The sequence below is a fragment of the Arvicola amphibius genome, chromosome 7, assembly GCF_903992535.2.
Source record: "Arvicola amphibius chromosome 7, mArvAmp1.2, whole genome shotgun sequence".
NCBI lineage: Eukaryota > Metazoa > Chordata > Mammalia > Rodentia > Cricetidae > Arvicola > Arvicola amphibius.
Window position 1 is genome coordinate 105,299,695 of NC_052053.1, and position 26,097 is coordinate 105,325,791.

Sequence of the window (26,097 nt, forward strand, 5' to 3'; positions counted from 1 at the left end):
CTGTGGACAGAAAACCAAATCTACACCCAATGAACGTGTTAAACTCAGACTACATGAACAGCTGCACTCTGCAGAACAGGGAAGGCACAGTTTTATGTTTTACCTTGACTTTCCCTATTAAGGCCAACTAAAGGCTTCTGCCAGTACCATGTATGTCTATGAAACTACACATCTAGGAACCGATTAAATGCCTACCAGGTAAGAACAGAAACCGACTGTGAGCTAGACTTGAGTCAGGACTCTTACTATGTATGCTTCATCCTAACAAGGGGGAAGGAGCAGCAGTCTAAGTCAATTCACATTGTGTTCATAATCATTATTCATAGGTTTGCACCCACTCACTGAGGCTATGGGGCATAGTAAGACTGAATAGTGATTCTGGATTCTACAAAGAACAAAAACCAGCACACTTGTCAGCAGGTTAGGCTCATGTTGTGGTTAAATCTCGAATGTCCTGCAAAGGCCTATATATTAAAGGCATTTGTCCTCAGCCCACGGTGCTACTGAAAAGTCAAAGAGCCTTTAGGGGTGGGGCCTAATGAGAGAACTTCGGGTCTTCATGTTGTGATGGCAAGCACTTTACCACTGAGTCATCTCCCAAGTGCCTCTCTAAGCTTCTTGGCCACCAGGAATAAAAAGGTCTCCACTATGTACCCCTCCCATGATGTGCTGCTATGCTACCACAGGCTTCAGCTCAGAACCCAGTAGCCATGGACTGAAACCTCTTACAGAGTCAAGAGGTTTTATTTCCTGCAGATACCTGATGACACAGAAACAGATTGTATTGCCAACAAAGCCGGAAACATAGATGTGGAGAGAACCATAAGTCTTTCCCCATATATGCTCTGGAATGAGACTGGCAGGGAGAAGACAGGTTAAACCACAGCAATTTTAAAAATTCTTACATAGCCCAGCATGGAGGCACACATCATTAATCTAAACATTCAGGAGGTAGAGGCATGTGGATTTATTTCTCTGAGTTCTAAGCCATCCTGGTCTACATAGCAGGTTCTAGGGCAGCCAACTGCTACATAGTGAGAATGTGTCTCAAAATAAAATAAAATAAAAATCCTATTTAAAAATTAAAAGGCTAAGGATAACAGCACATACTTGTATTTCTAGTATTCAGGAGAAAATAGGAGACAGAATACAGGGCCAGCCTTAGTTATGGCAAATTCAAGGCCAACCTGGGCTACATGAGAACTTGTCTCAAATAAATAAATGAATTTTTAAAATAGCATTTGAAAATGTTAAAAGTCTTATAAGTATGCAAAAGTACATAACATCAAATCAAATGCCTGTATCTGGGTTCATGTACATCCTTTAATCCCAGCACTTGGGAGGCAGAGGCAGGCGGATCTCTGTGAGTTCGAGGCCAGCCAGGTCTACAAGAGCTAGTTCCAGGACAGGCTCCAAAAGCTACAGAGAAACCCTGCCTAGAAAAAACAAAAAAAGAAAGAAAGAAAGAAAGAAAGAAAGAAGGAAGGAAGGAAGGAAGGAAGGAAGGAAGGAAGAAAGGGGTTAATTTAAGATGTAAGATGTAAGAGCTAGCTAGGAATATTCCTAAGCTATTGGCCAAACAGTGTTGTAAATAGTTTCTATGTGATTATTCTGGTCTGGGTGGCTGGAAAACAAATGAATAGTCTCTGATTACAGTAACCAACCAGTATGTGATTTGACTTAAAGCCCATGACATGGAACCCATACCCAACACTGTTTGGGTGACCAAGAACAGAAACTTGATAGCCCAGAGACCTAGGGTTAAAAGAAATACTACTGTTCTAAAACAAACAAACAAAAAAGTAGTGATAAAATGACTCCTAATACATCCTGCTATAGACATACATTGTGCCTTCTTTAGCCATCATCAGAAGAGCTTCCTCCTGCAACAGATGGGAACAAATATAGAGACTCACAGTCAGACATCACATAAAGAGTGATAGACCTTGGAATATCTTCATCAAATCCCTCTCTTCAGAACTCAGGAAACCTGTGCAAGTGAAAGAGAAAAGAGTATAGGAGCCAGAGGGGATGGAGGACACCAAGAGAACAATGCTCTCTAACAAAGCTCATATGAACTCACAGAGACTGAAGCAGCATATACAGGGCCTTAACTCCTCTATCCCTATATCATGGCTTCCAGTTTAGTGTTTTATAGGATTCCTGAGTGTGCAAACAAGTGAGTCTCTGATTCTTGTGCCTTCTCTTGGGCTCTTTTCCACTTCTTTGTCTATCTTGTCCAACTCTAATAAGTTAGTTATTGCTGCTTTGTTATATTTTAATGTATTATATTATATTTTATTTTATTATTATCCCTTAGAAGCCTACTTGTTTTCTAATGAGGCAGAGAAAAGAAGTAGATCCAGATGTGAAGGGAGGTGGGAAGAACTGGGGGTAAAGGAAGGGAAAACCATAATCAGGATATATATGTGAGGAAAAAAATCTATTTTCAATAAAAGGGAAAAAGTGTCAAAATAATAATAATAAATATAAATAAACCCTTTTTAAAAATGCTAAATGAGGGGCTGGAGAGATGGCTCAGAGGTTAAGAGCACTGCCTGCTCTTCCAAAGGTCCTGAGTTCAATTCCCAGCAACCACATGGTGGCTCACAACCATCTGTAATGGGGTCTGGTGCCCTCTTCTGGCCTGCAGGCATACACACAGACAGAATGTTGTATACATAATAAATAAATAAATAAATAAATAAATAAATAGATAAATAAATAAAAATGCTAAATGAGTCAATAAATATAAAACCTTCAGTACCATTACTGTGACACAAACATTTCAGGAATAGTAGTACTTTTCAAAACCGTCCTAGGATGTTCTATTTCCCTTCTGGTCCCAACTTTTTTAATAAATTTGTTACTTCAAAAGGTTACAAAAACCCTGCATAGACATATCTTGAAAACGACTGCAATTTTCCCTTGTATTTCTGAAGGTCACACTAATTATAAAGACCATGACAACATTTTAATAAGCAAAGCAAGGCTTTTAAATCAACCAAAGAGGAGGCTGGGGAGCTGCTCAGTGGGTAAAGCACCTGCTGAGCAGTTGTGAGGACCTGAGTTCAGACCATGCCCATAAAAGTCAGCCGGGCATGGAGGCAGCAGCCCTGCAATGCAGTGTGTGGGAAGGAGAGACACAGGACTCCTAGAGCAAGCTGACTAGCTAAGCAGTTGAGTCAGCAAGCTCTGGGCTCAACTGAGACCCTGTCTCAATATATACAGTAGGGAGCAGTGGCGACACTCAGCATCAACATCTAGCATCCATGTAACACACAGCAGCACAAACATCTGGGTCCCTCCTCATGCAAGCAAGCATATGACACACGTATACACACACACACCACACAGTATTAAACATCAATTGTCCCTGCCTTCAAGATGACTAGGAAAACCTAAAGGGTCTCAGTGATAAAATTACTGCTTGGCTTTTATTTACTTCCCCAATCATCCTTGTTGTTTTAGATAACTTAAATCTCTTCAAACTGAGCTGCAAGTTGGGCTGAATTCTCCCTACCAATATAGGTTACCTAAAAGAGAGAGTCCATAGGGATAAACAGAACGTAGTGGAGGAAACACTGGGCCAGACAGAGCACACATGTCAGACTACGCTTTGTGGAGGAATGATTTGCAGCTTCCAGAAACTCATAAAACTGAAGTTACAAATCCACGAAGCACAGGGTTACTTGTAAATATTACCGTGACATGCTCTTTTACTCCCCTTCCAAAACGGAGTGCAGGTTATATTGCATTTCCAATCTAAACGTGCACTGTTAACACCTCCAGAGCATATGGAAACCATTGCCCTGATCTGTTGCTGTATTTTAAATGTTCATCTAAAAGAAACAATGCTCTGAACACAATCTTACACATTAAAACAGAAGCTTGGAAACTTGATTTACTTAGAAACAGTTTTTACTACTAAACATATTTCCTTCATATTACCTTACTACTTTTTAATTTTTCCAAGGTAAGGAAAGTTAAAACAGGGCCCCTCATACTATAGCGCAGAATGACCCGGAACTCACTAACATATTGAGTGTAGCCCAGGTTTAAACTTACATCTACCAGTCCCAGCTTTCAAGTGCTAAGATACAAGGCATAAGCCTTGCCCACTTTTCTCATTTTGTTTTGGTTGTTTATTTTATGTTGGTGGCCTGAGATTAAACCTAGGGCCTTGTACATGGCAGGCAAGCACTCTACCAACTGAGGTATAGTCCCAGCCCTCCTAGTTCTTAAAGAATATTTATTCTTAGCTGTGTGTTGGTGGCACAAGCCTTCAATTCCAGCACTAGAGGCAAAGGCAGGCAGATCTCTGTGAGTTTGAGGCCAGTCTGAGCTACAGAGTGAGTTTCAGGACAGCCAGGGCTATACAGAGAAACCTGTCTCAAAAAGCAAAAACGAGCAAAAAAGAATATCTTTTCTCTCATTTTGTTTCAAGTTTTCTATTATATATGAAGTCCTCACAAATATCTACCCAGGTCACTGTTTTTAATAATAAGATTATTAAACTATATTAATAAAACTCCCATGGAATAAATCTAAAATCATATAATAATTAGCATTAAATATTCACTCACCTACTGTTTGTCCTATATATATGCATTTCTCAAAAAGATTTTGGGAAACAAGGCACTGAAAATGAGAGGAAGAGGAAGTAGTATGGATTATTTAAGCAATGAACTCCTATTATATTAATTACATTGTCTTTTTAGAATATTATTAGGCTAAAATAATGTATCTGCCATACAGGCATAAGGACCTGGGTTTTTATGCCCAACACCCATGTGCCAAAAGAAGCAAAGGCAAGCGAGGTTTACTAGTCAGCCAATCTAGCCAATCAGGAAGCACCGGGTTCAAGAACACTCTGTCTCAAAACACAGAGTGATTGGGGAAGATATTTTGACATCAGCCTCTGATCTCCACAGTATGTGCATCCATGTGCTGATGGAGGACTTTCATTGGTTAATTAATAAAGAAACTGCTTAGCCCAATAGGTCAGAACATGGGTGGGTGGAGTAGACAGAACAGGATGCTGGGAGAGAGAAGGCAGACGCTTCAGGCAGTCGCCATAGGCAGTTGCCATGCTTCTCCTCTCCAAGACAGACGCAGGTTAAGATCTCTCCTGGTACGCGACCACCCCGTGGTGCTATACAGATTACTAAATATGGGTTAAGGAAGATGTGAGAATTAACCAATAAGAGGCTAAAACTAATGGGTCAAGCAGTGTTTAAATAAATACAGTTTGCGTGTTGTTATTTCGGGCGTAAAGCTAGCCGGGTGGCAGGACGCAGCCCACTGCTCCTTCTACAATGTGCATTCATTTACATACATACAAACATGTACTAAAAATAAGAAATTTAAAAAATAGGGTCAACAAGATAGCTCAGCAGTTTAATGGGTGCTAGCTGCCTAACAATGACCTGAATTCAACCCTGAAACCCACATGATTGAAGGAGAAAACCAATTCTTACAAATTGTCCTCTGACCTCCACATGTATGCATGGGACATGTACATTCACCCATACTCAAACACACAACTAATGTAAAAAGTTTAAGATAATAAAACCAAAAATTGGAAATTAAATCCATTTTTAAAAAGCATTTAAGTGGGATGGAGAGATGGCTCAGAGGTTAAGAGCACTGACTGCTCTTCCTGAGGTCCTGAGTTCAATTCCCAGCAACCACATGGTGGCTCACAACCTTTTACTTTTACATGTCAGGATTCTATATATTTTTCAGACTACAAGTCTAAATTTTGGAGACAGATTTTAAGAATTGTACACTTAATTAAGGCTACCTCCAATCTCTCCTAGAATCATAATCACATTAAAAATTAAAAGTTCAGCTGGGCATGGTAGCATACAACTTTAGTTCCAGCATTTGGGAGGCAGAGACAAACAGATCTACATGAGTTCAAAGCCAGCTGGTCTATAAAATGAGTTCCAGGACAGCCAAGGCTACACAGAGAAACCCTGTCTTAAAAAACCAAAGAAAAAAAGCAAAAAAGAAAGAAAATAGAAAAAAAAGTAAAAGTTCAAAACTGAAGCACAAAAGATCAGCAAGCTATTCAGAGGAATCAGAAACAGCAGCCTCGAGCAAGGAAATTCTGACTGTATCTTTTTCCGTTATCATTTTAGGAAATCACCATAGTTCCTAATTGTTTAAACATCTTGTTGCCATTATCTTCTCCAATACTGGAGAACCACCAGCCTGCTAGGTTACATTCCAAACTCTGCCTAAGTCTTTCTGAGCCAGCACTGCCAATCCTTTACCCCTTGGTGTCCCCTCTTATCTAGATGATCAGATCTCTGTCACAACTTATACTTTCATTCTCTAATTATATTCACTCCTAGTTACACCTCTTTCTATGACCGGCTGGGATATTATTTCACTGACCATGGCTGCTAATTGATTTGCTTGTTCATCTACCTATATCTTATCAGCCCTATTCCAGAAAGACTTTTACTAAATCTTCAAATTTTCATTTTTCGCATAACTACCAAAATTCTAAATGTGATCAGGGAATGGTGGCATATATCTGTAAATCTAGCATCTGGGAAGCTGAGGCAAGATAACTGCCAAGAGTATGAGTCAAGCCTGGGCTATATAAAAAGACCTAACCAAATGTGACAAGCCATGTCACACTATTCCTTAGTCTCAGAGTTCTAAAATCAGCACATCTCAACCACCTCCTAAATCTATCTCAAACCTTCTTCCCTCTCAGCAGTTCATGTCCTCCTCACACTCAACATAAAACAAGTGATCAAGAGTCTGGGTTCCAAACGAAGCAGACCATTAACTCCTAACCTCTTGTGATAAGCTTTATCTATTTACTAGCCTGCTTGACAGCTGGCAGACAGGGTAGAGTTAAGAGACAATTAGCTCTGCTACCTGACAGACTGACAACAGAGCTTCCCTAGCAAAGGGCCACGTTACTGCAGCCATAAATGTAAAGTTGTAAATGAGGAAAAAGAGAGTGGCACACTTCAGACTAATGGATGCTCTAGGCAAGGAGGCTTTCCACAACACTGGACAACGTAAGTGTTTGGTGTTTGTTCTCTATGTTGGACTTCAGGATTATTGCTATCAATGATATTTACATGTAAATATTCATTTACCATATATACAGTAGATAAAATGCATGGCATGACACAGCTATTATGTTAGACTAGAAGAGCAAGTTGGGTATCCCTGCATTAAAAGGCAAGTCTTCGAGGATAATACTGTGTATAACTACAGAGTAACTATTTGCCTCGCCAAGTGACAAGTTGAGAATCATAACTCACCAACACCTGCATTAAATGTAAAGCCAGACAGTCAACAGATGCCACTGATAGATAAGCCCATGTGACTGTATCTCTCGGTGCTTAAGTCAAACTAGTTTACATGCAGCAGAGCAGCTTCCTAAGGAGCCATCTCCAAAGCACTTTTTGTTTTGACAATAAGCAATTCCATCATTTTTCCCATCACTGTGGCTCTGAAAGGTATGTTAAAATGTTATGCTTTACTGGGTGGATTAATATGAACTTATTAAACTATGCTTACACTAATACTGCTTCCTGGTCATTGTGTTTCTAAATTACAGATAATGATAGGTCTAGAAAAATGACTGCTCAATTACAACTCACCGTAAATTCTGAGTTTTCACTACTTGATTATTAAATGACATATGAAAGCACAAGATACAGAACACATTAATAAATTGGGAGTTTGCCAAGTAATGTTGAAGCCAGACAGCATTACGTCCCTATCGTTAAGTCTCAGTGGATTCAAACATACACAATGCTTCAGACCAGAGATTTTGACCAATCACTTAATGCCGTGGTTACCTAGTTTATTTATCTATAAAATAAAAGCATGGAATGGAAACTCTCTGAGATCTCTTCCAACACAAAAAGCTAAGAACTTAAAATATCTATTCATACTGGAAAATAAGCAGCACATGTGTACCCACATACATGTGCACAAACACTAAATTAATTCATCCATTAATTAAACAATTTATTAACCTGAAAAAGAGACCTTCTTAAAGCAGGAGGCACTAACTCTCTTCCTCAGTTAGTAAAGTGATTAGTTTTTACTAAGAAATCTATTCCTCTTTGTGTGTATGTGTGTTTGTCCGTGTCTGTGCATCTGTCCATGTGACTGTGTATCTATATGTCTGTGTGTACATCTCTGTGTGTCTGTGTGTCTATGGGTGTGCTTGTGTGTGTGTATGTTTGTCTGTCTGTGTAGTGTTGGTGTCAGAGAACAAACCCAGGGCATATGAGTCAAGTGCTGTTACACTGAGCTATATAGCTCCAGCCCCAAAGAGTTCCTACTTCAGGTTTATTCTGAAAGGTGTGACTTCGATGAAACTCAAACTTGTATTTGGTACTAGGATATGAAGGTCAATCAAACAACAGGGCACCCCCAGAAGACAATCTGAAGAGGACTATTCCTAGAATCTAGTGTGTGGAAAACTTTTGTACAGGGACTCTTTCCCACTCTTAAAATACACTTAGCTTCATTGTCTAAATTAAGTAAGTAGATCATGAGGCACAATCTATGCCCAGAAAAGTATGAATTTGAGCTAAAGATATGATTTTATCATTCAGTCACTGATTAGAAAACTGTTATGCATAAAGCCGCATTACTTAAAATTCTAATATACTTAACTTGTGCCTGATTATACAGCCAAGATTTAAGGATACCTGCAATAAATCATTTTATCTTAGTAGAAAGAATTTTTTTTTGGCTCTTTTTCCAGGCAGGGTCTGTCTGTATAACCGTGGCTGTCCTGGAACTCCACTCTATAGACCAGACTGGCCTCGAACTCAGAGATCCACTGGGATTAAAGGCATTTGCCACCTTACCCAGTTTATGATAAAAATATTTTTAAAAAGGCTGGTGTTGGGAGCTGGGTACCTGAACCAGGTCTACCACTTGCCTTGGCTTGATCCACATGGAGACTTTAACACTACAGAATGTATCTCTTGGCCGGGCGGTGGTGGCACACGCCTTTAATCCCAGCACTCGGGAGGCAGAGGCAGGTGGATATCTGAGTTTGAGGCCAGCCTGGTCTACAAGAGCTAGTTCCAGGACAAGCTCTAGAAACTACAGGAAAGCCCTGTCTCGAAAAAACCAAAAAAAAAAAAAAAAGTACCTCTTGAAAACTGGTGTGTGACCCCCTTCAAGAAACCCTCTTTGAATTGTGTCCCCTGCACTAAGAACTGCTGAAAATCGCCGTGAAAATGAAGTTTGATTCCTTTTTTTGGCGGGGGGGGGGGGGGGTGTTGAGACAGGGTTTCTCTGTAGCTTTGGAGCCTGTCCTGGAACTAGCTCTTGTAGACCAGGCTGGCCTCGAACTCACAGAGATCTGCCTGCCTCTGCTTCCCAAGTGCTGGGATTAAAGGCGTACGCCACCACCGCCTGGTGAGCTTGTTTTTTATGCTTGATCTCAACTTTAGTCCTTCCGGCTGAGTACACCTACTCACCCTTGTCTGCTTTCATCCCTCAATTGAATCTCTGCATGCCGGAATCTAAATATTATAGCACTGTTAAAGCAATGGCAACAGAAAACCTGGAAGGCAAAGGAGGGAGTATGAGTTTCTGTTCTGCTGCTCTGACAAAACACCCTGACCCAAACAACAAAACAAATCCTCAGGGAGAAAGGTGGCTTGGTTTGGTATGGATTGGGTTTTTGGTTTACTATTCCAGAGGAAAAGAGCCCGTGGAGGGGAAGGCATTGACCAGCAGGGAAGTCACAGTATCAGGTGCAGAAACTGGCTGGTCACATTGCATTCCCATTCAGGAAGCAGAGCAGCAACAAGAAGTAGGTCCAGGCTATGAAACCTCAAATCCCCTCCCTGTGGTCTAATTCTGCCTGAAAGGCACTGCTCCTAAAGACTCCACAGTTGCTGGATGGTGGTGGCACACGCCTTTAATCCCAGCACTCAGGAGGCAGAAGCAGGCAGATCTCTAAGAGTTCGAGGTCAGCCTGATCTACAGAGTTAGTTCCAGGACAGCCAGGGTTACACTGAGAAACCCTGTTATACTTTTATGTATATACTTATACTTTCTAATCAAAACATTAATAATCTTCAAAACTCCGAAAATGCAGAGTTGTGAAGTTCAATCCCAATATACAATCTACAAAATGACTCCCAAAACCTAAGTTCCAAGGAACACTACAGAAAAGGGGGCAGAAAAGTTTTAAGAAGAATAATCAGGGAGTTTGCTACGTGATTTTGTTTCCCAAGAAAGTCAAAAGTTTCACCAACATGACTTCCCAAACATGGGTTAAACAAGGATGACAACTGTAGACACGTCAACGTGGACAGGAAAGTCCAAGAAGCCTCAACCCTATACAAAGAACTACAGGCAACTCAGGAATGCTGAAAATGGGAGAAACAGTCTTCCCCGGAAAGACCATACCAAATGGTCAGTCCTGAAAACATGCATACAAGTAACATTATATGGACTTAGCAGACTATGTTGGGGATATATATGTCTCTACATATACATATATGCATGTAACAACTATTAATGAAAAAGGGAACCATGAATTTGGAAGAGAACAAGGGGGGTTATGGAAGGATTTGGAGGGAGGAAAGGGAAGGGGGAAATTATGTAATTATTATATTACATAATCATTATATTATAATCTTAAAAAAATAAAAGCAGTGCTGTAGGAACTCCTACTCCCAGTAGCCTTTAAGTTACCCACTTACTTGGGCGTGGCCTCTTATACTATATATGCCTATGTAAAGTATGCATCCGGCCTCTTTTCTGGCTGCAAGATCTGGTTACTGTTCCCTGTTCCAGCAGAGGATCTGAGTTTACCCGTAAATAAATAACCTTTTATTATACTCAATTCTGAGCTAGTTTGGGATTTCTTTTTTAGCATCCTTCTTCATCTGGCACCCAACGTAGGGCAGATGTGTCTCACTGTCATGAAAATTCCTAAGTCCTTAAATATTTTAAATGCTATATTCTGAAGGTCTCTGAAAGATTTGAAGAAAATACACATCTTCAAAAATTCAAGAGACCCTGGATGTTTGGATGTTGACAGAAGGAAAAATAACTATCCAATAAGGATCATCAAGAAAAAGAAATATGACTTGTAAGGACAGGTGATCAAAACATATACATTTAAATAATTATATACATATATATGAATGAATATATAGAGCTGACCTCCAATATTAGGCTTTTCAAAACAGAGTTGCAGGGCTAGAAAATGGCTGAGCTACTAAAAGCACTTGCTGTTCTTGCAGAGGACCCAGGTTCAGTTCTTAACACCCACATGATAGCTCACAACCATCCACAGGCATGCAAATGGTGTACACCCATGCAGGCAAAAACATTTATACACATAGAATAAATAAATCGAAGGAAAAATAAAAGCAACTGTTTCCATGTTGGGGACTTAGCCTGGGGAAACCCACCATGAGGCAGGCAACTCAGTGGAGAAAAAGCAAGTGCAGATTGTCCCAGGCCTGCTAATAGTACACAAGCAAATGTGAAGGCTGATTACAGCACCAGTAACCTCCAACTAATGTCATACTTAATGGTAAAAGATTTCGTTTCACCCCCATCCCAAAGATAAAGAACATAATACCCATTTTTACCACCTATATTTGGCACCATGCTAGAGGTCGTATGTTATGGAATAATCTTTTTGTACACTGTGAAGATGTGTTTTTGCCAAGGTGCCTTCTGATTGGATTAATAAAATAGCTGACTTGCCAGTAGCTAGGCAGGAGGTATAGGCTGGACAGCCAGACAGAGGATGCTGGGAAGAAGAAGGGCAGAGTCTGAGGAGTCATGAGCCAAATGCAAAAGAAGTACCATGGGAAGTTCATAGATGAAGTAGACAAGCCTCAGGGCAGCACATAGATTATAGAAATGGGTTAATTTAAGCTGTAAGAGTTGGTTGGAGACAAGCCTAAGCTATGGGCCAAGCATTTATAGTCTCTGAAGGTTATTTGGGAGCGGCTGCCTAGACACAGAGAAACTTTGCCTACAGTTGTACTTTGTGTTAATATTTTTTTTTGTACTTTGTGTTAATATTAAATAATGGCCTACACAGTGCCACACACCTGTAATCCCAGGACATGCAAAATGGAGACAAGAAATTCAAAATTTTGATATTATCTTCAACTATACAGAAAATTGAAACCAGCCTAGGATATGACACCATAAAACAAACTTTTCATATTTACAAATGGTACGACTACTTTACATTGAAAGTCCTAAGGAAGTCTACAGGCCAACTGCTGGAATGAATTTATCAAGACCAAAGTATATAAAATTAGTATAGAAAAGTTAATTTTTATATTGGTAGCACATATCTAAAATTTTTTTTAAAAAAGTAGAACCAAAAACTTCCTCTGAACAAATGTAATAAATGAAAGACAGCTGAGACTGCTATATTGAAACTACCAACCACTGCTGTCTCAAAGTAAAGACTTAAATAATGAGAGGATATTATCACCTTCATAGGTTAGTATGATCAGTATTTTTTTAAATGGCAGCTTTCCCACATTTAAAAAAATCCCAATCAACTCTCTAGCAGGCTTTTTTTTTTTTAAGTTAGTAAAATGGTTCAAATTTTATAAGTAAATTCTAAGGGCATGGAATAATCAAAGAAACTTTTGTAACAAAAAGGTTAAAAGAACTCAGGCTGTGGTGGTGCTCGCCTTTGATCCCCATACTCGGGAGGCAGAGGCAGGTGGATCTCTGTGAGTTTGAGGCCAGCCTGGTCTACAGAGTGAATTCCAGGACAGACTCCAAGCTGCACAGAAAAACCCTGTCTAGAAAAAAACAAACAAAAAGGTTAAAAGAATTACAGTGCGGGGCTGGAGAGATGGCTCAGCGGTTAAGAGCATTGTCTGCTCTTCCAAAGGTCCTGAGTTCAATTCCCAGCAACCACATGGTGGCTCACAACCATCTGCAATGAGGTCTGGTGCCCTCTTCTGGCCTTCAGGCATACACGCAGACAGAATATTGTACACATAATAAATAAATAAATATTTTTTTAAAAAAAAGAATTACAGTGCCTGATTCCGAGATTTACTACATTTTGGTAATCAAAGCAACTTGGGTATACTGACAAAGTCACATATAATCAATAAGAAGAGGACTCAGAAACAGACCCATACTTAACTAATTACTCCCCATCCCCCCATTTGTTTCTTTCTGAAAGGGTGTTCCTTAAGTATATAGCCCAGGCTGGCCTGAACCTCCCTATGTATCCCAGGCTACCTGACCTGGAACTTATGAACTTCCTGCCTCTGCCTATCTAGAGCTGGAATTCCAGGCCTGTACCACTGCACTGCATTGCTCAACTGCTTTCTAAAATATTTTTTAAAACTAATAGGGAAAGAGGAGTCATTTCAGTAATAGATGGTTCTAGGTCAACTAGACATTCTTGCAGAGGGGAAAACCTAACCTTACACAATATGTAAAATTTAAGTCAAAATGGCTCACAAACTTAATCATGAAATTCAAAACTATAAAATTTTAAAAATTAAACATGCATATTGCATAACCTAGTCAGTCTCTTAATATTCACACAAGAGGAAAAAAACAGAAAGACTTCTACAAAGAAGTTCAGAAAACCCTAGACATAGACAACCAGAAGCAGACCAGACATCTATCAGCTGGTAAATGGGTATGCAAAGTGTGGTACATAATGCGGTATATACATACAATGTGGTATGTGATGGATGCCAGTCTGCAGTGCAGAGAAACCAGCTGCTGCTACAGAGTTCAGACTCTGGCTTGCTTTTACTGTAATTTACATAGGGTCATAATCTATTATGGAAGAAATCAAAGCAATTGTTAACTGAAGATGGGGGTGGATGAAGGAACAGAAGGAAGAAAGATAAAAGGTTTTTTTCTATATTTTACCCCCGAGACAGGATTTCTCTTTGTAACTTTGGAGCCTGTCCCAGAACTAGCTCTGTAGACTAGGCTGGCCTTAAACTCACAGAGATCCACCTGCCTCTGCCTTGAAAGTGCTGGGATTAAGGGTGTGCACCACCACCACCTGGCTCATTATTTTTTAAGATAGGGTCTTACTAAGTAGCCCTGGCTGGCCCAGAACTCACTACGTTGACCAGTCTAGCTTTGAACTCACCACTTGCCTCTACCTCCCAAGACTAGGATTGAAGACATGCACCACCATACCCAGTTAGATATAGGAACTTTATTATTTTTTGTTTTTCTGTTTCATTTTGTTTTGGTTTTTGAGACAAAGTTTCCCTCTGTGTAACAGCCCTGACTGTCCCAGAACTCATTATGTAAACCAGAATGGCCTCGAACTCAAGAGATTTGCCTGCCTCTGTCTCTAGAATACTGGGATTAAAAACATTTGCCATCACCAGCTGGTGACACAGAAAATTTTATCAGGTGATAAAAATAATATGATGAGCCGGGCGATGGTGGCGCACGCCTTTAATCCCAGCACTCGGGAGGCAGAGGCAGGTGGATCTCCGTGAGTTCGAGACCAGCCTGGTCTACAGAACTAGTTCCAGGACTGGCTCCAAAGCCACAGAGAAACCCTGTCTCGAAAAACCAAAAAATAATAATAATAATAATAATATGATGATGATGGTTTCAAACATGTATGCATATTTCAAAACAGATTAAACTATATACTTTAAATATGTGTTTTTATTATATCTTAATAAAATTGAGAAAAAGAAAAGAAAAATGGTAGCTTTTACCAAAACTATAAATATGCACCTGCTTCTAGAAATATACCCTACTGAAGGCAGGTGCAGTGATGAGAACCTGTAACCTCAACACTTGGAAGGGTGAGCTGAGATGATAACAAGTTCCAGACTAACTGAGGCTACACAGCACAAACCTGCAGCAGGAAATAAGGGAGGGAAGGAGAGAAGGAGGGAGGGAGGGAGGGAAGAAGGGAGGGAGGGAAGGAAGGGAATGGAAAGAAGAAATATACAGTCTATTGGGGTTGATAATGTGGCTTAATGAGAGCTGCATTACCTTGCATGTTGAAGGCTCTAGGTTCCATTACCATAGTAAGGAAATAAACAAAATCCAAGTGTGGTAGTGCACACCTGTAATCCAAGCACTCAAGAGACTTAAGACAGGAGAACTACTTCAAGTTCAAGGCCAACCTGTGTGACATCGTGAATTCCAGGCCAGTCTGGGCTACAAAGTATGTTACTGTCATGAAAAAAAGGAAAGAAGGAAGGAGGGAGGGAGGGAGAAGAAAGAAAGGAAGAAAGAAATGTATCCTTTTAACTCATGTATACACAAAGATATTCAAGTACAGAAATTGCTACCTGTGGTTATATGGGATGACCAATAATCCTCAGTGTATTTAATCTTCCACTACTGCAAACACTCTATGTTCTGTGACACTGGAAGCTGACAGCACCACTCCAAACACTCATCACAACACATAGTGCACTGTGTGTCCAAAGAACATCAGCTGCCATGCACCAGCTTCAACATGGCGAACATTGTGTAAGAGAAATGAATAAGTTAAGTGAGGATACATTACAGTGCTAGAACAGGTGCTTACACCCACACCCCAACTTCAGTGCCTAGGAAGAAAAAAACTCTGGAGCTTATCTATTCTTGGGACTCTTTCATGAAACACCATAGCAATAAATCTGCTTGGACCATGTTTTCATTAGTTCCTAGTTTATTATACACTAACTTCTTCACATAACGTATGATGTAATTTTCATTCTCTTTTCAAATAATATAAAACCAAAACACATGAAATAAATAAGAAATGCAATGTACTTTCCAAAGAAAAGTTAGAAGCACTAAATTTACCCTAGTCATGATGATTGCTATCATCGACGGGATTCCCACTATAAAGTATATGATTTTGCATTTAATTGCAGCACATTATATAGATTAGATTGCTTTTTGCATTAACCTCCAAAAGGAATTAAACATTAATGAGTAACTGAAATATAAACAAGACATTCATAATCTAAATAATGCAGAAAAAATCTATTTCGAAATATATTTTAGATTTTTAAAATATACTTAAATTACCTTAAGCAAGTATTCTTTTCTTCTCCTGTGTGAGACAAAGTCTTGCTATGTAATTCAGGATGGCCTACAATCTGCTATCCTCCTGCTCCAGCCTTCCCGGGGCCGAGATGACAGGTACAGGCCACCATGCCCAGCTAAGGAACAAATCTTTTTGTCTTTAAAATGTTACCGGCACTGGGATGCAGCTCAGCTGACAGCCCTTGCCTGACATGCACAAACCCCTCAGCACCAGGTAAATGGGGTGTGGTGGTGCATCCCTGAAATCTTAGCCCTAGACAGGTAGAGGCAAGAGGAACAGAAGATCAAAGTCTTCCATAGCTTCATGGTGAGTTCAGGGCTAAGCTGCCATTCCTAACACCATGTCTCAACAAATAAATTAGTTTTTAAAAAATATTGCCCAATATCTCCAATAAGGGCTGGGAAGATGGCTCAACAGCACAAGAAGAAGGAACTGAGTTCAAACTACCAGCACCCACGTAAAAAGTGAGGTGCAGCTACCTGCCCTGGGGGGAACACAGGACTGCTGGGACTAGCCAGTCACCAGCCTTGCTTCAGGCCAGCAAGAGACTCCTCTCAAGAGCACAAAGTGGAGTGCGATGGAGCGAAGTCTCGTGTGGCCTCAGGTGAGCGCACGCTGTGTGTGTGTGTGTGTGTGTGTGTGTGTGTGTGTGTGTGTGTGTATTTGCTTATTAGTGTCAAGTGCAGCTCCCTTTGCCATCAATTTGCATTAAGGTAAGTATGGATATGGAATTTGTATTTATTAACACCATATTCACTGATTTTTTTCTTATTTTTTAGGCATAACTCTGGCTGTCCTAGAACTTGCTATATAGACTAGGCTCATAAAAATTCACCTGCCTCTGCCACCCAAGTGCTGGTATTAAAGTTGATAAGCCACCAACACCCTTCAGCAATAATTTTTTAGATGTATTTATTTTGTTATTTTATGTGCACAAGTGTTTGGTGAGCATGTATGTCTGTACACCACATGCATATTGTGCCTGAGAGGGTGGTGAGAACTGAACACTGGTCCTTTGCAAGAACAACAAATGTTCTTAACCACTGAGCCAACTGTCCAGCCCCAGTAATCCTTTTTAAAATATCAATTAAACATGACCTACTTAGCAAAATCTGAAACAACACTAAAAACTGAGGATTGTTTGTTTAAAAACAACTTAGCTATGGCAACAAAGTAAATACTACTGGATTACTTATGAAGAAACTATATTGAATACTGGTAGATTTCAAAGCATTTATATTTAAATGGGATGAGTTGTTTACAAGTAAATCAGAATTAATGTCAGACGCAGTTTGCTTCAGATACCTGGAAGTAGAATAGCAGGCTCATGAAATATATATGAACCCACAGTGCAGAGACACTGCACCATATTGATGGAGCCCTCATTAATTTTCAATGATGTAGCCACTATATTTGTGTCTAAAAAAAGGGGATATATATTCATTTGCCTTCATCTCAAAATAATTCTTGTTTTTTACATGTTTCAACTTAGTTAAACAAAAATCTAACACTCCAAAGCATTTCTACTGAAGTTCATTAAACGTTACATTGTCTTTCCCATTTATAGAGAATTCATATACATATTTGCACATATATAATATCTGTACACAAAGTATATCTCTTGACACAACATGAAAATGAAATACAAAAAGTGAAGGTATTGAAATTACTTCTCAAAAGTGATAAAATTCATTTAGCATTCTTGTTATCTAATTTTAATTATAAAATAAATACTGACACTGTTAGTATATCATAAGCCAAGGATAAAGATGTGGCAAAATGCAGCAATAGCCCACAAAACCATGCCTGAACATTTAAAGTTTTGGCAATGTTTCTTTTTTGTTTAAACTAACATCCTAAAAAACAAAATGTAAAGAGAGAAATGTTCTAAGTAGATGAAACTTACTTTGATAATATAGTGTTTTCATCTCACGCTATTTTCATTTTAAACATAGAAAAGTACAGAATGCAACCTTCATAGAATCTTATGTAGCAAACATGATTAAAATGTAATTGAATAATCCCTATCAAATGTACACACAAAAGATTGGAATGGGCTTTCGTTTCCCTGTCTGAAAAGAAGGGTGGGTGTGGAGCACAGGCCAGACTTCGAAGACCCTCCCAATTTCTAATTAGCAGGTCGTCCAGCTTCCTGTCAATCCTGCTAATAAAATAAACAGTACACTGTAGCTCGTACTTCTGTACAAATTTCCTCACTAAGCCACATCAGGCTTTCTCCTCCTCTTTCCTCAATGGCTGACTTATACATCATTTATGCATTTGAAACCACCAAACATTTTGTTACTTGGTGCTTACCTTCATCAATTTAAGATGTATCCACTAATCAAAGGCCCTTTTCCTTTGGTTGTAGGATTTCAAGCTCTTGTTTCTTCTTCTTTTTGGGTCTCACTAAATAGCCCTGGCTAGCCTGGAACTCTCTAGGTAGACCAGACTGGCCTCAAATTTACAGAGATCAGGTCGTGTATGGTGGTGTATGCCTTTAATCACAGAACTTGGGAGGCAGAGGCAGGTGGCTCTCTATCAGTTTAGATCAGCACAGCCAAGACTACATTGAAAAAAAAAAGTCATAGAGATGCACCTGCCTCTGACTCCCAAGTTTTGGAATTGAAGATGTGCACCACACATGTCAATATGGCAAGTTTCTGTTTATTATTTCTTTAACAAATAGTACTTTTTGTTTGGTTTTACAAGCCAGGGTTTTTCAGTGTAGCAGCTCTGGCTGTCCCAGAACTCACTCTGTAGACCAGGAAGGCCTCAAACCCACAGAGATTCGCCCGCCTCTACCTTCCAATGCTGGGATTAAAGGTGTGAGCCACCACTGTCTAGCAACAAATAGTACTTTATAACAAGTAGATTATTTAAAAGAATAACATAAAGCCACTTTCATGCCTCAATTAGAAATGTGTAAATGATTTTATTCTTTCTTTTTTAACTTTATGTGCATCACTGTTCTGTGCACACATATCTGTGTGAGGGTCGCGTCCCCTGAACTGTGAGTTACAGACAGTTGTGAGCCCTCATGTGAGTACTAGAAACTGACCCTGGGTTCTCTGCTCTTAACCGCTGAGCCATCTCTCCAGCCTGTCAATTACAAGTTTTTATAACTAAATTTTCCTTGTGAAATGACAAGCTAATTTCCTCTGAGATACTCAAAAGAGCTAAAAACACAAGGGTTATGGGTGGGGAGGCAGAAACCATGGCTGCCATTCTTTGTTAACGACAAAGTAATGTTTAAAAACTATTGGAGCACAAAACTCACCTAGATAAGTAAGATCAAGTATGGGTCTTCTCCCCACCTCACCCTGAAAAAACTTACAACAGGGACTGGAAGTTTGTATTTTAAATAATAGGCATCCCAGATGATTCTTTAATATGAGGCAAGTCTGGGAATCAATGACCTGGCAATTTTATTGGGTTTACAAGAAAGCCTACAAAAAATATCAATTACTAAAGAGTAATAACTAATAACTTATTGTTGTTTTTTTGTCTTTAAAAATAGATTTAGCACAAACTATCTCCAGGCTTCTCACTAAGTTATTCTCATTTCATATACCATTTTAGGCTCCACTTGCTAAGTAAATTAGAAAGCAAACTGCCAGACTCCTAAAACTTAAACCTAACAAACCATTTTTTATTACATTTATTTACTTACTTGGGGGAAGAGAGTGTGTCTAGGAGATCAGAGGGCAACTTGCAGGAGTTAGGTTTTCTCCCACTATGTAGGTCTCAGGGATCAAACTCAAGTCACCTGTTTTGATGGCAAGCACAGTTACCCACTGAGCCATATTGCCAGTTCAAGAAACTATTTTTATATAGAATATTGGCAATATCTCTTCATAAGTAAGAGTAAATTCTTAAATTTACTTAAATGTGCCTCAAGCAATCCCTCACAGCCTTAGAATGAATGACTAATTTTCACTATACGTACACATTAAATAGCCAATCTAGGATTGAGAGTCAAGAAGGCTATCGTAGCCGGGCGGTGGTGGCGCACGCCTTTAATCCCAGCACTCGGGAGGCAGAGGCAGGCGGATCTCTGTGAGTTCAAGACCAGCCTGGTCTACAAGAGCTAGCTCCAGGACAGGCTCTAAAGCTGCAGAGAAACCCTGTCTCGAAAAACCAAAAAAAAAAAAAAAAAAAAAAAAGAAGGCTATCGTAATACTTGTTAGATATACTTCATGCCCACCAAGAAAGAAGTGATGAAAAACAAATTAATTTTATTTCTGTTTCTACTTGTAATCTAAAGGGCTAAGCAATTAATATGCCATTGTTTCGGGCTCTTACAGAATAAAATAATTTGCATATTAACCAATAATTCTTAAAATTTAACATACAATTTCCTATTATCTGTTTGACTCTTAGGGCACAAATTTGATAACATGACTTCATAGAAAGGAAGCGCTGAGGACCACAGAAATGACTCGTGGTTAACAGCACTGGACATTCTTCCAGAGAACCCAGGTTCAATTTCCAGAACCCACACGGTGGCCAACAACTATCTCTAACTCCAGTTCCAGGAGATCTGACTCCATATATACAGGTAAAACATACGTAAAAATAAATAAATAAATAAATAAATAAATAAATAAATAAATAAATAAATAAATAAAATATTCTAAGAGGTGTCCATAAGGCCAAATACCCTAGGATACCTTCTGACACCAAAGTTCCCGCCTGAGTGCCCCAGTATCAGCACTCTGGAGGCCAAGAGAGGAGGATCTTGAGTTTGAGGCCAGCCTAGGCTACTTAGTTAGTTTACAGCCAGCTGAGCTACAAAGCAAAATCCTGTCTCAAACGGGGTGGGGAGGGGGAGAGAGGTGCTGGAGAGTTGGCTCAGCAGCTAAGAACACTTGCTGTACAAGCTAAGGCCCTGAACTCAGATACCAGTACCCACAGAAAAAAGCTGGACATGGCCTTAGGCACCTGTAGCCAGAGCACTACGAGGGATGGTTAGCTAGCTTCAGGCTTAATGAGAAACCCTGTCTCAAAGGAATATGGCAGAGAATGATACAGAAGGACACTGGGCATCCTTTGGCGTCCATGCATATACATACTCACATAGGTGTGCTTGTGCGTGCACACACACACATTAGCACAAAGCTAATAATTCCAGCATTCAAATTAGGGCAGGAATATCAAGAATTCAAGGTTTGTCTAGCTACAAGACACATTCCTGGTCAACATAGGCATACAGTACATAGGTTGAGATGCCTCAAAAAAATTTGTTAAAAAGTAATAATAAGGACTGGCAAGACAGCCAAGAGAACACAAGCACTTGCTGCTCTTCCAGAAGACTTGGGTTCAATTCCTAGCATCACATGGCAGCTTACAGTCATCTGCAGCTCCAGTCCCAGGGGATCTAATGTCCTCTTCTAGCCTCTGGTGGCAGCATTGCAGGCAAACACCCATACACATAAAATAAATAAATGTCTTTAAAAGGCACATCAGTTATGCTTTACTGAATAGATGGAGATCAGTTGGTGGGGCTGTAATTCAGAATGCAGGCAGTTCCTTGACCAGAGACCCATGGAGAATACTCATATATCTTCTAACAACCCCCACGAATGAATGCCTTCTCCAAGGTTTTCTGCCCAAAGAGGGTGCTGTTTCCTAATTTGGGCACTACAATATAGTACTTAAAATAAATGAACACCACTTACTAATTAGTCTAACCAACAAATGTTTTAATTAGATATTACTCTGATAAAACTCAATATAATTAACAATTCAGATATAATACAAAGGACAGAGAAACACAGTAAACAAAGCCAAAGAGATTCAGCAAACAAAATTCAGACTCTTCAGCAGGACAACTCCATCACTATCAGGTACAACAGAAAACAAAATGGGACAGCTATATCACAGACAGACAGGCAGACAGACACACACACACCCATGGGGGGTGGGGGCACTTTGGGACTGGCAAAAAGAATGTTAAAAGCCAGAGATGGGGAGGAGTTCCATGAAACACTGTCATCTAAAAATGTCCCAGTCATTTCAATCTTGAGCACACAGCAGCAATGGACATCTGCCCATCACAGGGGGGGGGGGGGTGTTTGGGTGGTGGGGGTGGGGGAATAGCATCTTCAATGGTGCAGTCACTGGTGGAGTATTTGGAAAGAAGTTCATAGGGAAAAGAAGGGGAATAAAGTAGGTAATGAAAGATATGATCTCAATACATTTTATATGTGTGTATACATATTTTATATATATATACACAAATGTAAGATATATACAAATGTGTGGATGTCAAAGAAAAATTGCAGAGAAATTAAACAAAACTTCTTCAAAAACCTAATAGTCTGCCATTCACAGTAGCACATACCCGAAATTCCAGAACTTTTAGGTAGAAGAATTTAAAGTTCAAGGCCAGCCTGGACTATCAATTGAGGCCCAGTCCTTACAAGTACCTGATAATATACCAACAGTATCCCTCATTTCCATTGTTCGTGTATTCCAGTTGACTACCTTTACTGTATTTTTAATCTTAAACCATTCAGTCAAGCTACACTGTCTGAAGCAAAATAAAGGTGAATTAGGAAGAGGAACAGATTAAGGAAATTAAAAATCCTATTATGACAATTATAAATAGTGCTCATTGTGCAATTCATGCCTAAAAACGCTGTCTACCACACTGTGATTTACCTTTTGTAAGAAGATTGAAACTACAGGAATATACATGCTGAAAATTTTATAGTACCTTTAACCTCAACCCACCTTTTACTAAACCACTTCACCATAAAATTCTGACTGACACTTTGACCAAATTCTGCACTTATTCAAAATACACAGGTCACTCTCCCTCCTTTCCCCATCAAGCAACCAAAATGCATTTACTTCCTACAGCCACTTTCTGGGTTCTAGAGTCCTGGGAAGTCTCAGGATCATTTCCTATGCTGAAGGGAATGGTACACACATAAACTCACCATGAGATTGCTTATGGTAAAACGCTACAGTGCCTGGAATATAATATGCACCCAATAAAAGCCAACCATTACCTATCTCCAAAATAACTGCCTAGAGTCTGTATTTCCTTCCTTTTCACGATTAAGGTCCAACTGAATACATCAGGACTCATACACACATACAGAAGGTTTTCCAATTAATCCATTCAATCAATAGCAACAGTATACACCCATACTAGTAATAACAACAACAACAACAACAACGTTTCGTAAGGAATTAAAACACTCAATCCCCCACACTTTCAGCCAGAAGTCTGGAGTCTCGCTAACAACACAAGGCATGGAAACAGTCGAGATTTCCACTGGCTGGAAAAGCAGGTGAGAGACAAACTCCTGCGTGCCACAATCAAAACTCCCAAGTTCAAAGTAGGCCAGAGACACTCGGAGCAAGCGGCTACAGATCTTTTAAAGGAACAACTCCGCCTTTTTCCATCCCCCCCCCCCACGTAGAAACTAACCACACCCTTTATTCCCCCGGAGTTGCCTCCTAGCGTCTCCCAGGACTGTCCTCCCACCCTAGGAATCCAGGGTCTCTAGACTTACAGAGTGTGTCCGCACACGTTCACCATCAGCTTCAGCGAAGGGTTCCGGTATTTGGTGGTCTTACACCTGGGGCAGCCCTGATCGTCCATGGCGACTCCTCTGCTTTGGCTTTTCCCCCGACGCCAGATTCAGCCACTACCACCTACGAGCTCCCCCAGACCCGACGTCAAGCAGGTTCCTACCAACAGGCACTTGGCCGGAATGGTCCTTCGCGAAAGAGCACCGGCTAGAAGCTAGGCGCCGCGACACAAACGTTCCGGGAGCGAGTTCTCAGATCCCGGCGCTACAGTTCCATCATAACCTTAGGTGAGGCAGCTCAGAATATTGGGATGGGAGAAGGGATGCTTTAAATTTATACACCCCTTGCCTAATGACATTTTACAAGGAAATCTCGTATTAGAAAGTTAAATTCTCGTGTGGTTTGAAAATGGCCACATGATTTCAAAGATTTAGGCTGGTGTACAGACTAGTTTTTTCTTTCGGGAAATTGGATAGTCTGTGCTGTATACGTCTTTATACTTGTGTAATCGAAACCTAATTTGATTCACATATATAAAGACTAGAAAAATGCTAAGTGTGGTGGCTCACACCTATAATACAAGCACTTGTGAGGCTGAAGCAGGAAATTGCCTTGAGTTGGAGCCCACTCTAGGCTATATAGTGAATTCCTTACAGCCTGTGCTACATAGGGAGACCGTGTCTCCAAAAAAAATAAAACCAAATAAATAAGGCAAAATAATTGTTTAAGTTCATGAAAGCTATCTAAACACTATTCTTTGCACCCATAATACAAATTCTTACTAAATGTCAGGATACTTCTATAAATAATATCTTGCACCTGTTCTGCACAAAGACCTTCCCCTCAAGACTGCCAGGCACGCTGAATTGCCAGGCACCTGGCTCTCATATATCTTACCCCAACAAAAGACTACATTTGTTTTCCAAAAATATCGAATAAAAGATTATTTTATAAAAACAATTCGAGCTGGGTAGTGGTAACACACATTTTTAATCCCAGAACTGGAAAGACAGAGGCAGGTGGCTCTCTGAGTTGGAGGCCAGCCTGGTCTACAGAGTGAGCTCCAGGACAGCCAAGGTTATACAGAGAAACTCTGCCTCAAAATAGAAAGAGAGAGAGAGAGAAAGAGAGAGAGAGAGAGAGAGAGAGAGAGAGAGAGAGAGAGAGAGAGAGAGAGAGAGAAGAAAGAAAGGAGAAGGAAGGGAGGGAAAAGAAATAATTCACATAACTTTATTTCAACAATCCCAAAATCTGAGAGCCTGACTCTCTTTTTGGGAATAGTAAGTCTCATTCACTGCATCAACAGGAAGACTCAAAGCTCTGCTAGATAATGAACTATTCTTACTGTAAGGGACACATCTTATTCATCTCTGAGACACAGCCTTATTGATACTTAATGAATGAAGATGAAATGAATTAACAAACGACCATCAAATAACAGTGAAGTGTGGCCATTTTAAAAGCCAAGCTATTTTTTTTTTTTAACTTAAGCAGTCTTTAATGAAAGCTGTGAGAGACGCCCCTACTCCTGCATTTTCTCATTTGGTTTTTTCCTTGTATTTGCCCTTCTCATGTTTTACTTGTCGAGACCTGGCTTTCCTTTCCAGGATCTTTTTGCAGTCTTTGTCCAGCTTTAGCCTGGTGATAATGACCATGCTGGGGTGGATGCCCACGTGGACAGTTGTGCCATTAGCCTTCTCGTTGCGCTCATTCAATATAGATGACGTATTTCTTCCTGTACACTTGGACCACTTCGACAATCTGCTGGCCTTTGTAGTGCCCTCAGACAACCTAAACTTCATCATCCTTTTGAATGGGCATAGATGGAACATGGCACTTCTGCCTCAGCTCTTTGGAAAGAGGTGAAGCCTGGATCTTTCTCTGAATGTGAGAAGGTGCACTGAAATGCCATTTGAGGTTCTTGCTTTGGTCAGAAGTCGCAGATGGATTGAACTTCGTTTTGGCAACTGTGATGCAGCAATGGCCGCAAAAGGAAAGAGGCCATGCATCTCTTGTAATTACCTCCATCAAACCGAAATTCTGTTTGAAGTGAACTTGTAGACAATGTTTTGTGGTTTTTGTTTGTTTGCTTGCTTGTATGAGTTGTGGGGTTTTTTTTAAAGCTTTTTTTAAAATTAAAAGTGTGTGTGTGTGTGTGTGTGTGTATGTGTGTGTGTGTGTGTGTGTGTGTGTGTTAATATGCCACAGCATGTATGTGGTAGTCAGGGGACAACTAACAGGAGCTGTTTCTCTACTACCTTGTGGCTCCTGTAGATTGAACTCAGGTCATTAGGGTTGGTGATGAGTGCCTTTCTTTACTTGATATGCCATCTCAACAGCCCTCTTTTGTTTTAATATTCTTTTTATTACTTATTTGAGAATTTCACACAATTTTGATCATATTCAACCCTCTCTCCCAATTCCTAGGTCCACCCTTACCACTCCCTTCCTACCCACCCAATTTCGTGTTCTCTTCCTCTCCCTCCCTCCAC

General features: G+C 40.0%; 1 protein-coding gene and 1 pseudogene across 1 annotated transcript in view; both read right to left on the reverse strand.

Moving 5' to 3' along the window:
* The window catches only part of Mnat1 (MNAT1 component of CDK activating kinase), a 136,560-nt gene extending 112,784 nt beyond the window's left edge, over positions 1 to 23,776 (reverse strand). The window contains 1 exon segment of the mRNA XM_038335885.1: positions 23,587 to 23,776. Within this exon segment, the coding sequence (XP_038191813.1) occupies positions 23,587 to 23,675 (89 nt within the window). The 5' untranslated portion in view covers positions 23,676 to 23,776.
* Positions 23,777 to 25,127: 1,351 nt separating this feature from the next.
* On the reverse strand, positions 25,128 to 25,633 carry LOC119819911 (annotated as a pseudogene).
* Positions 25,634 to 26,097: the final 464 nt, after the last annotated feature.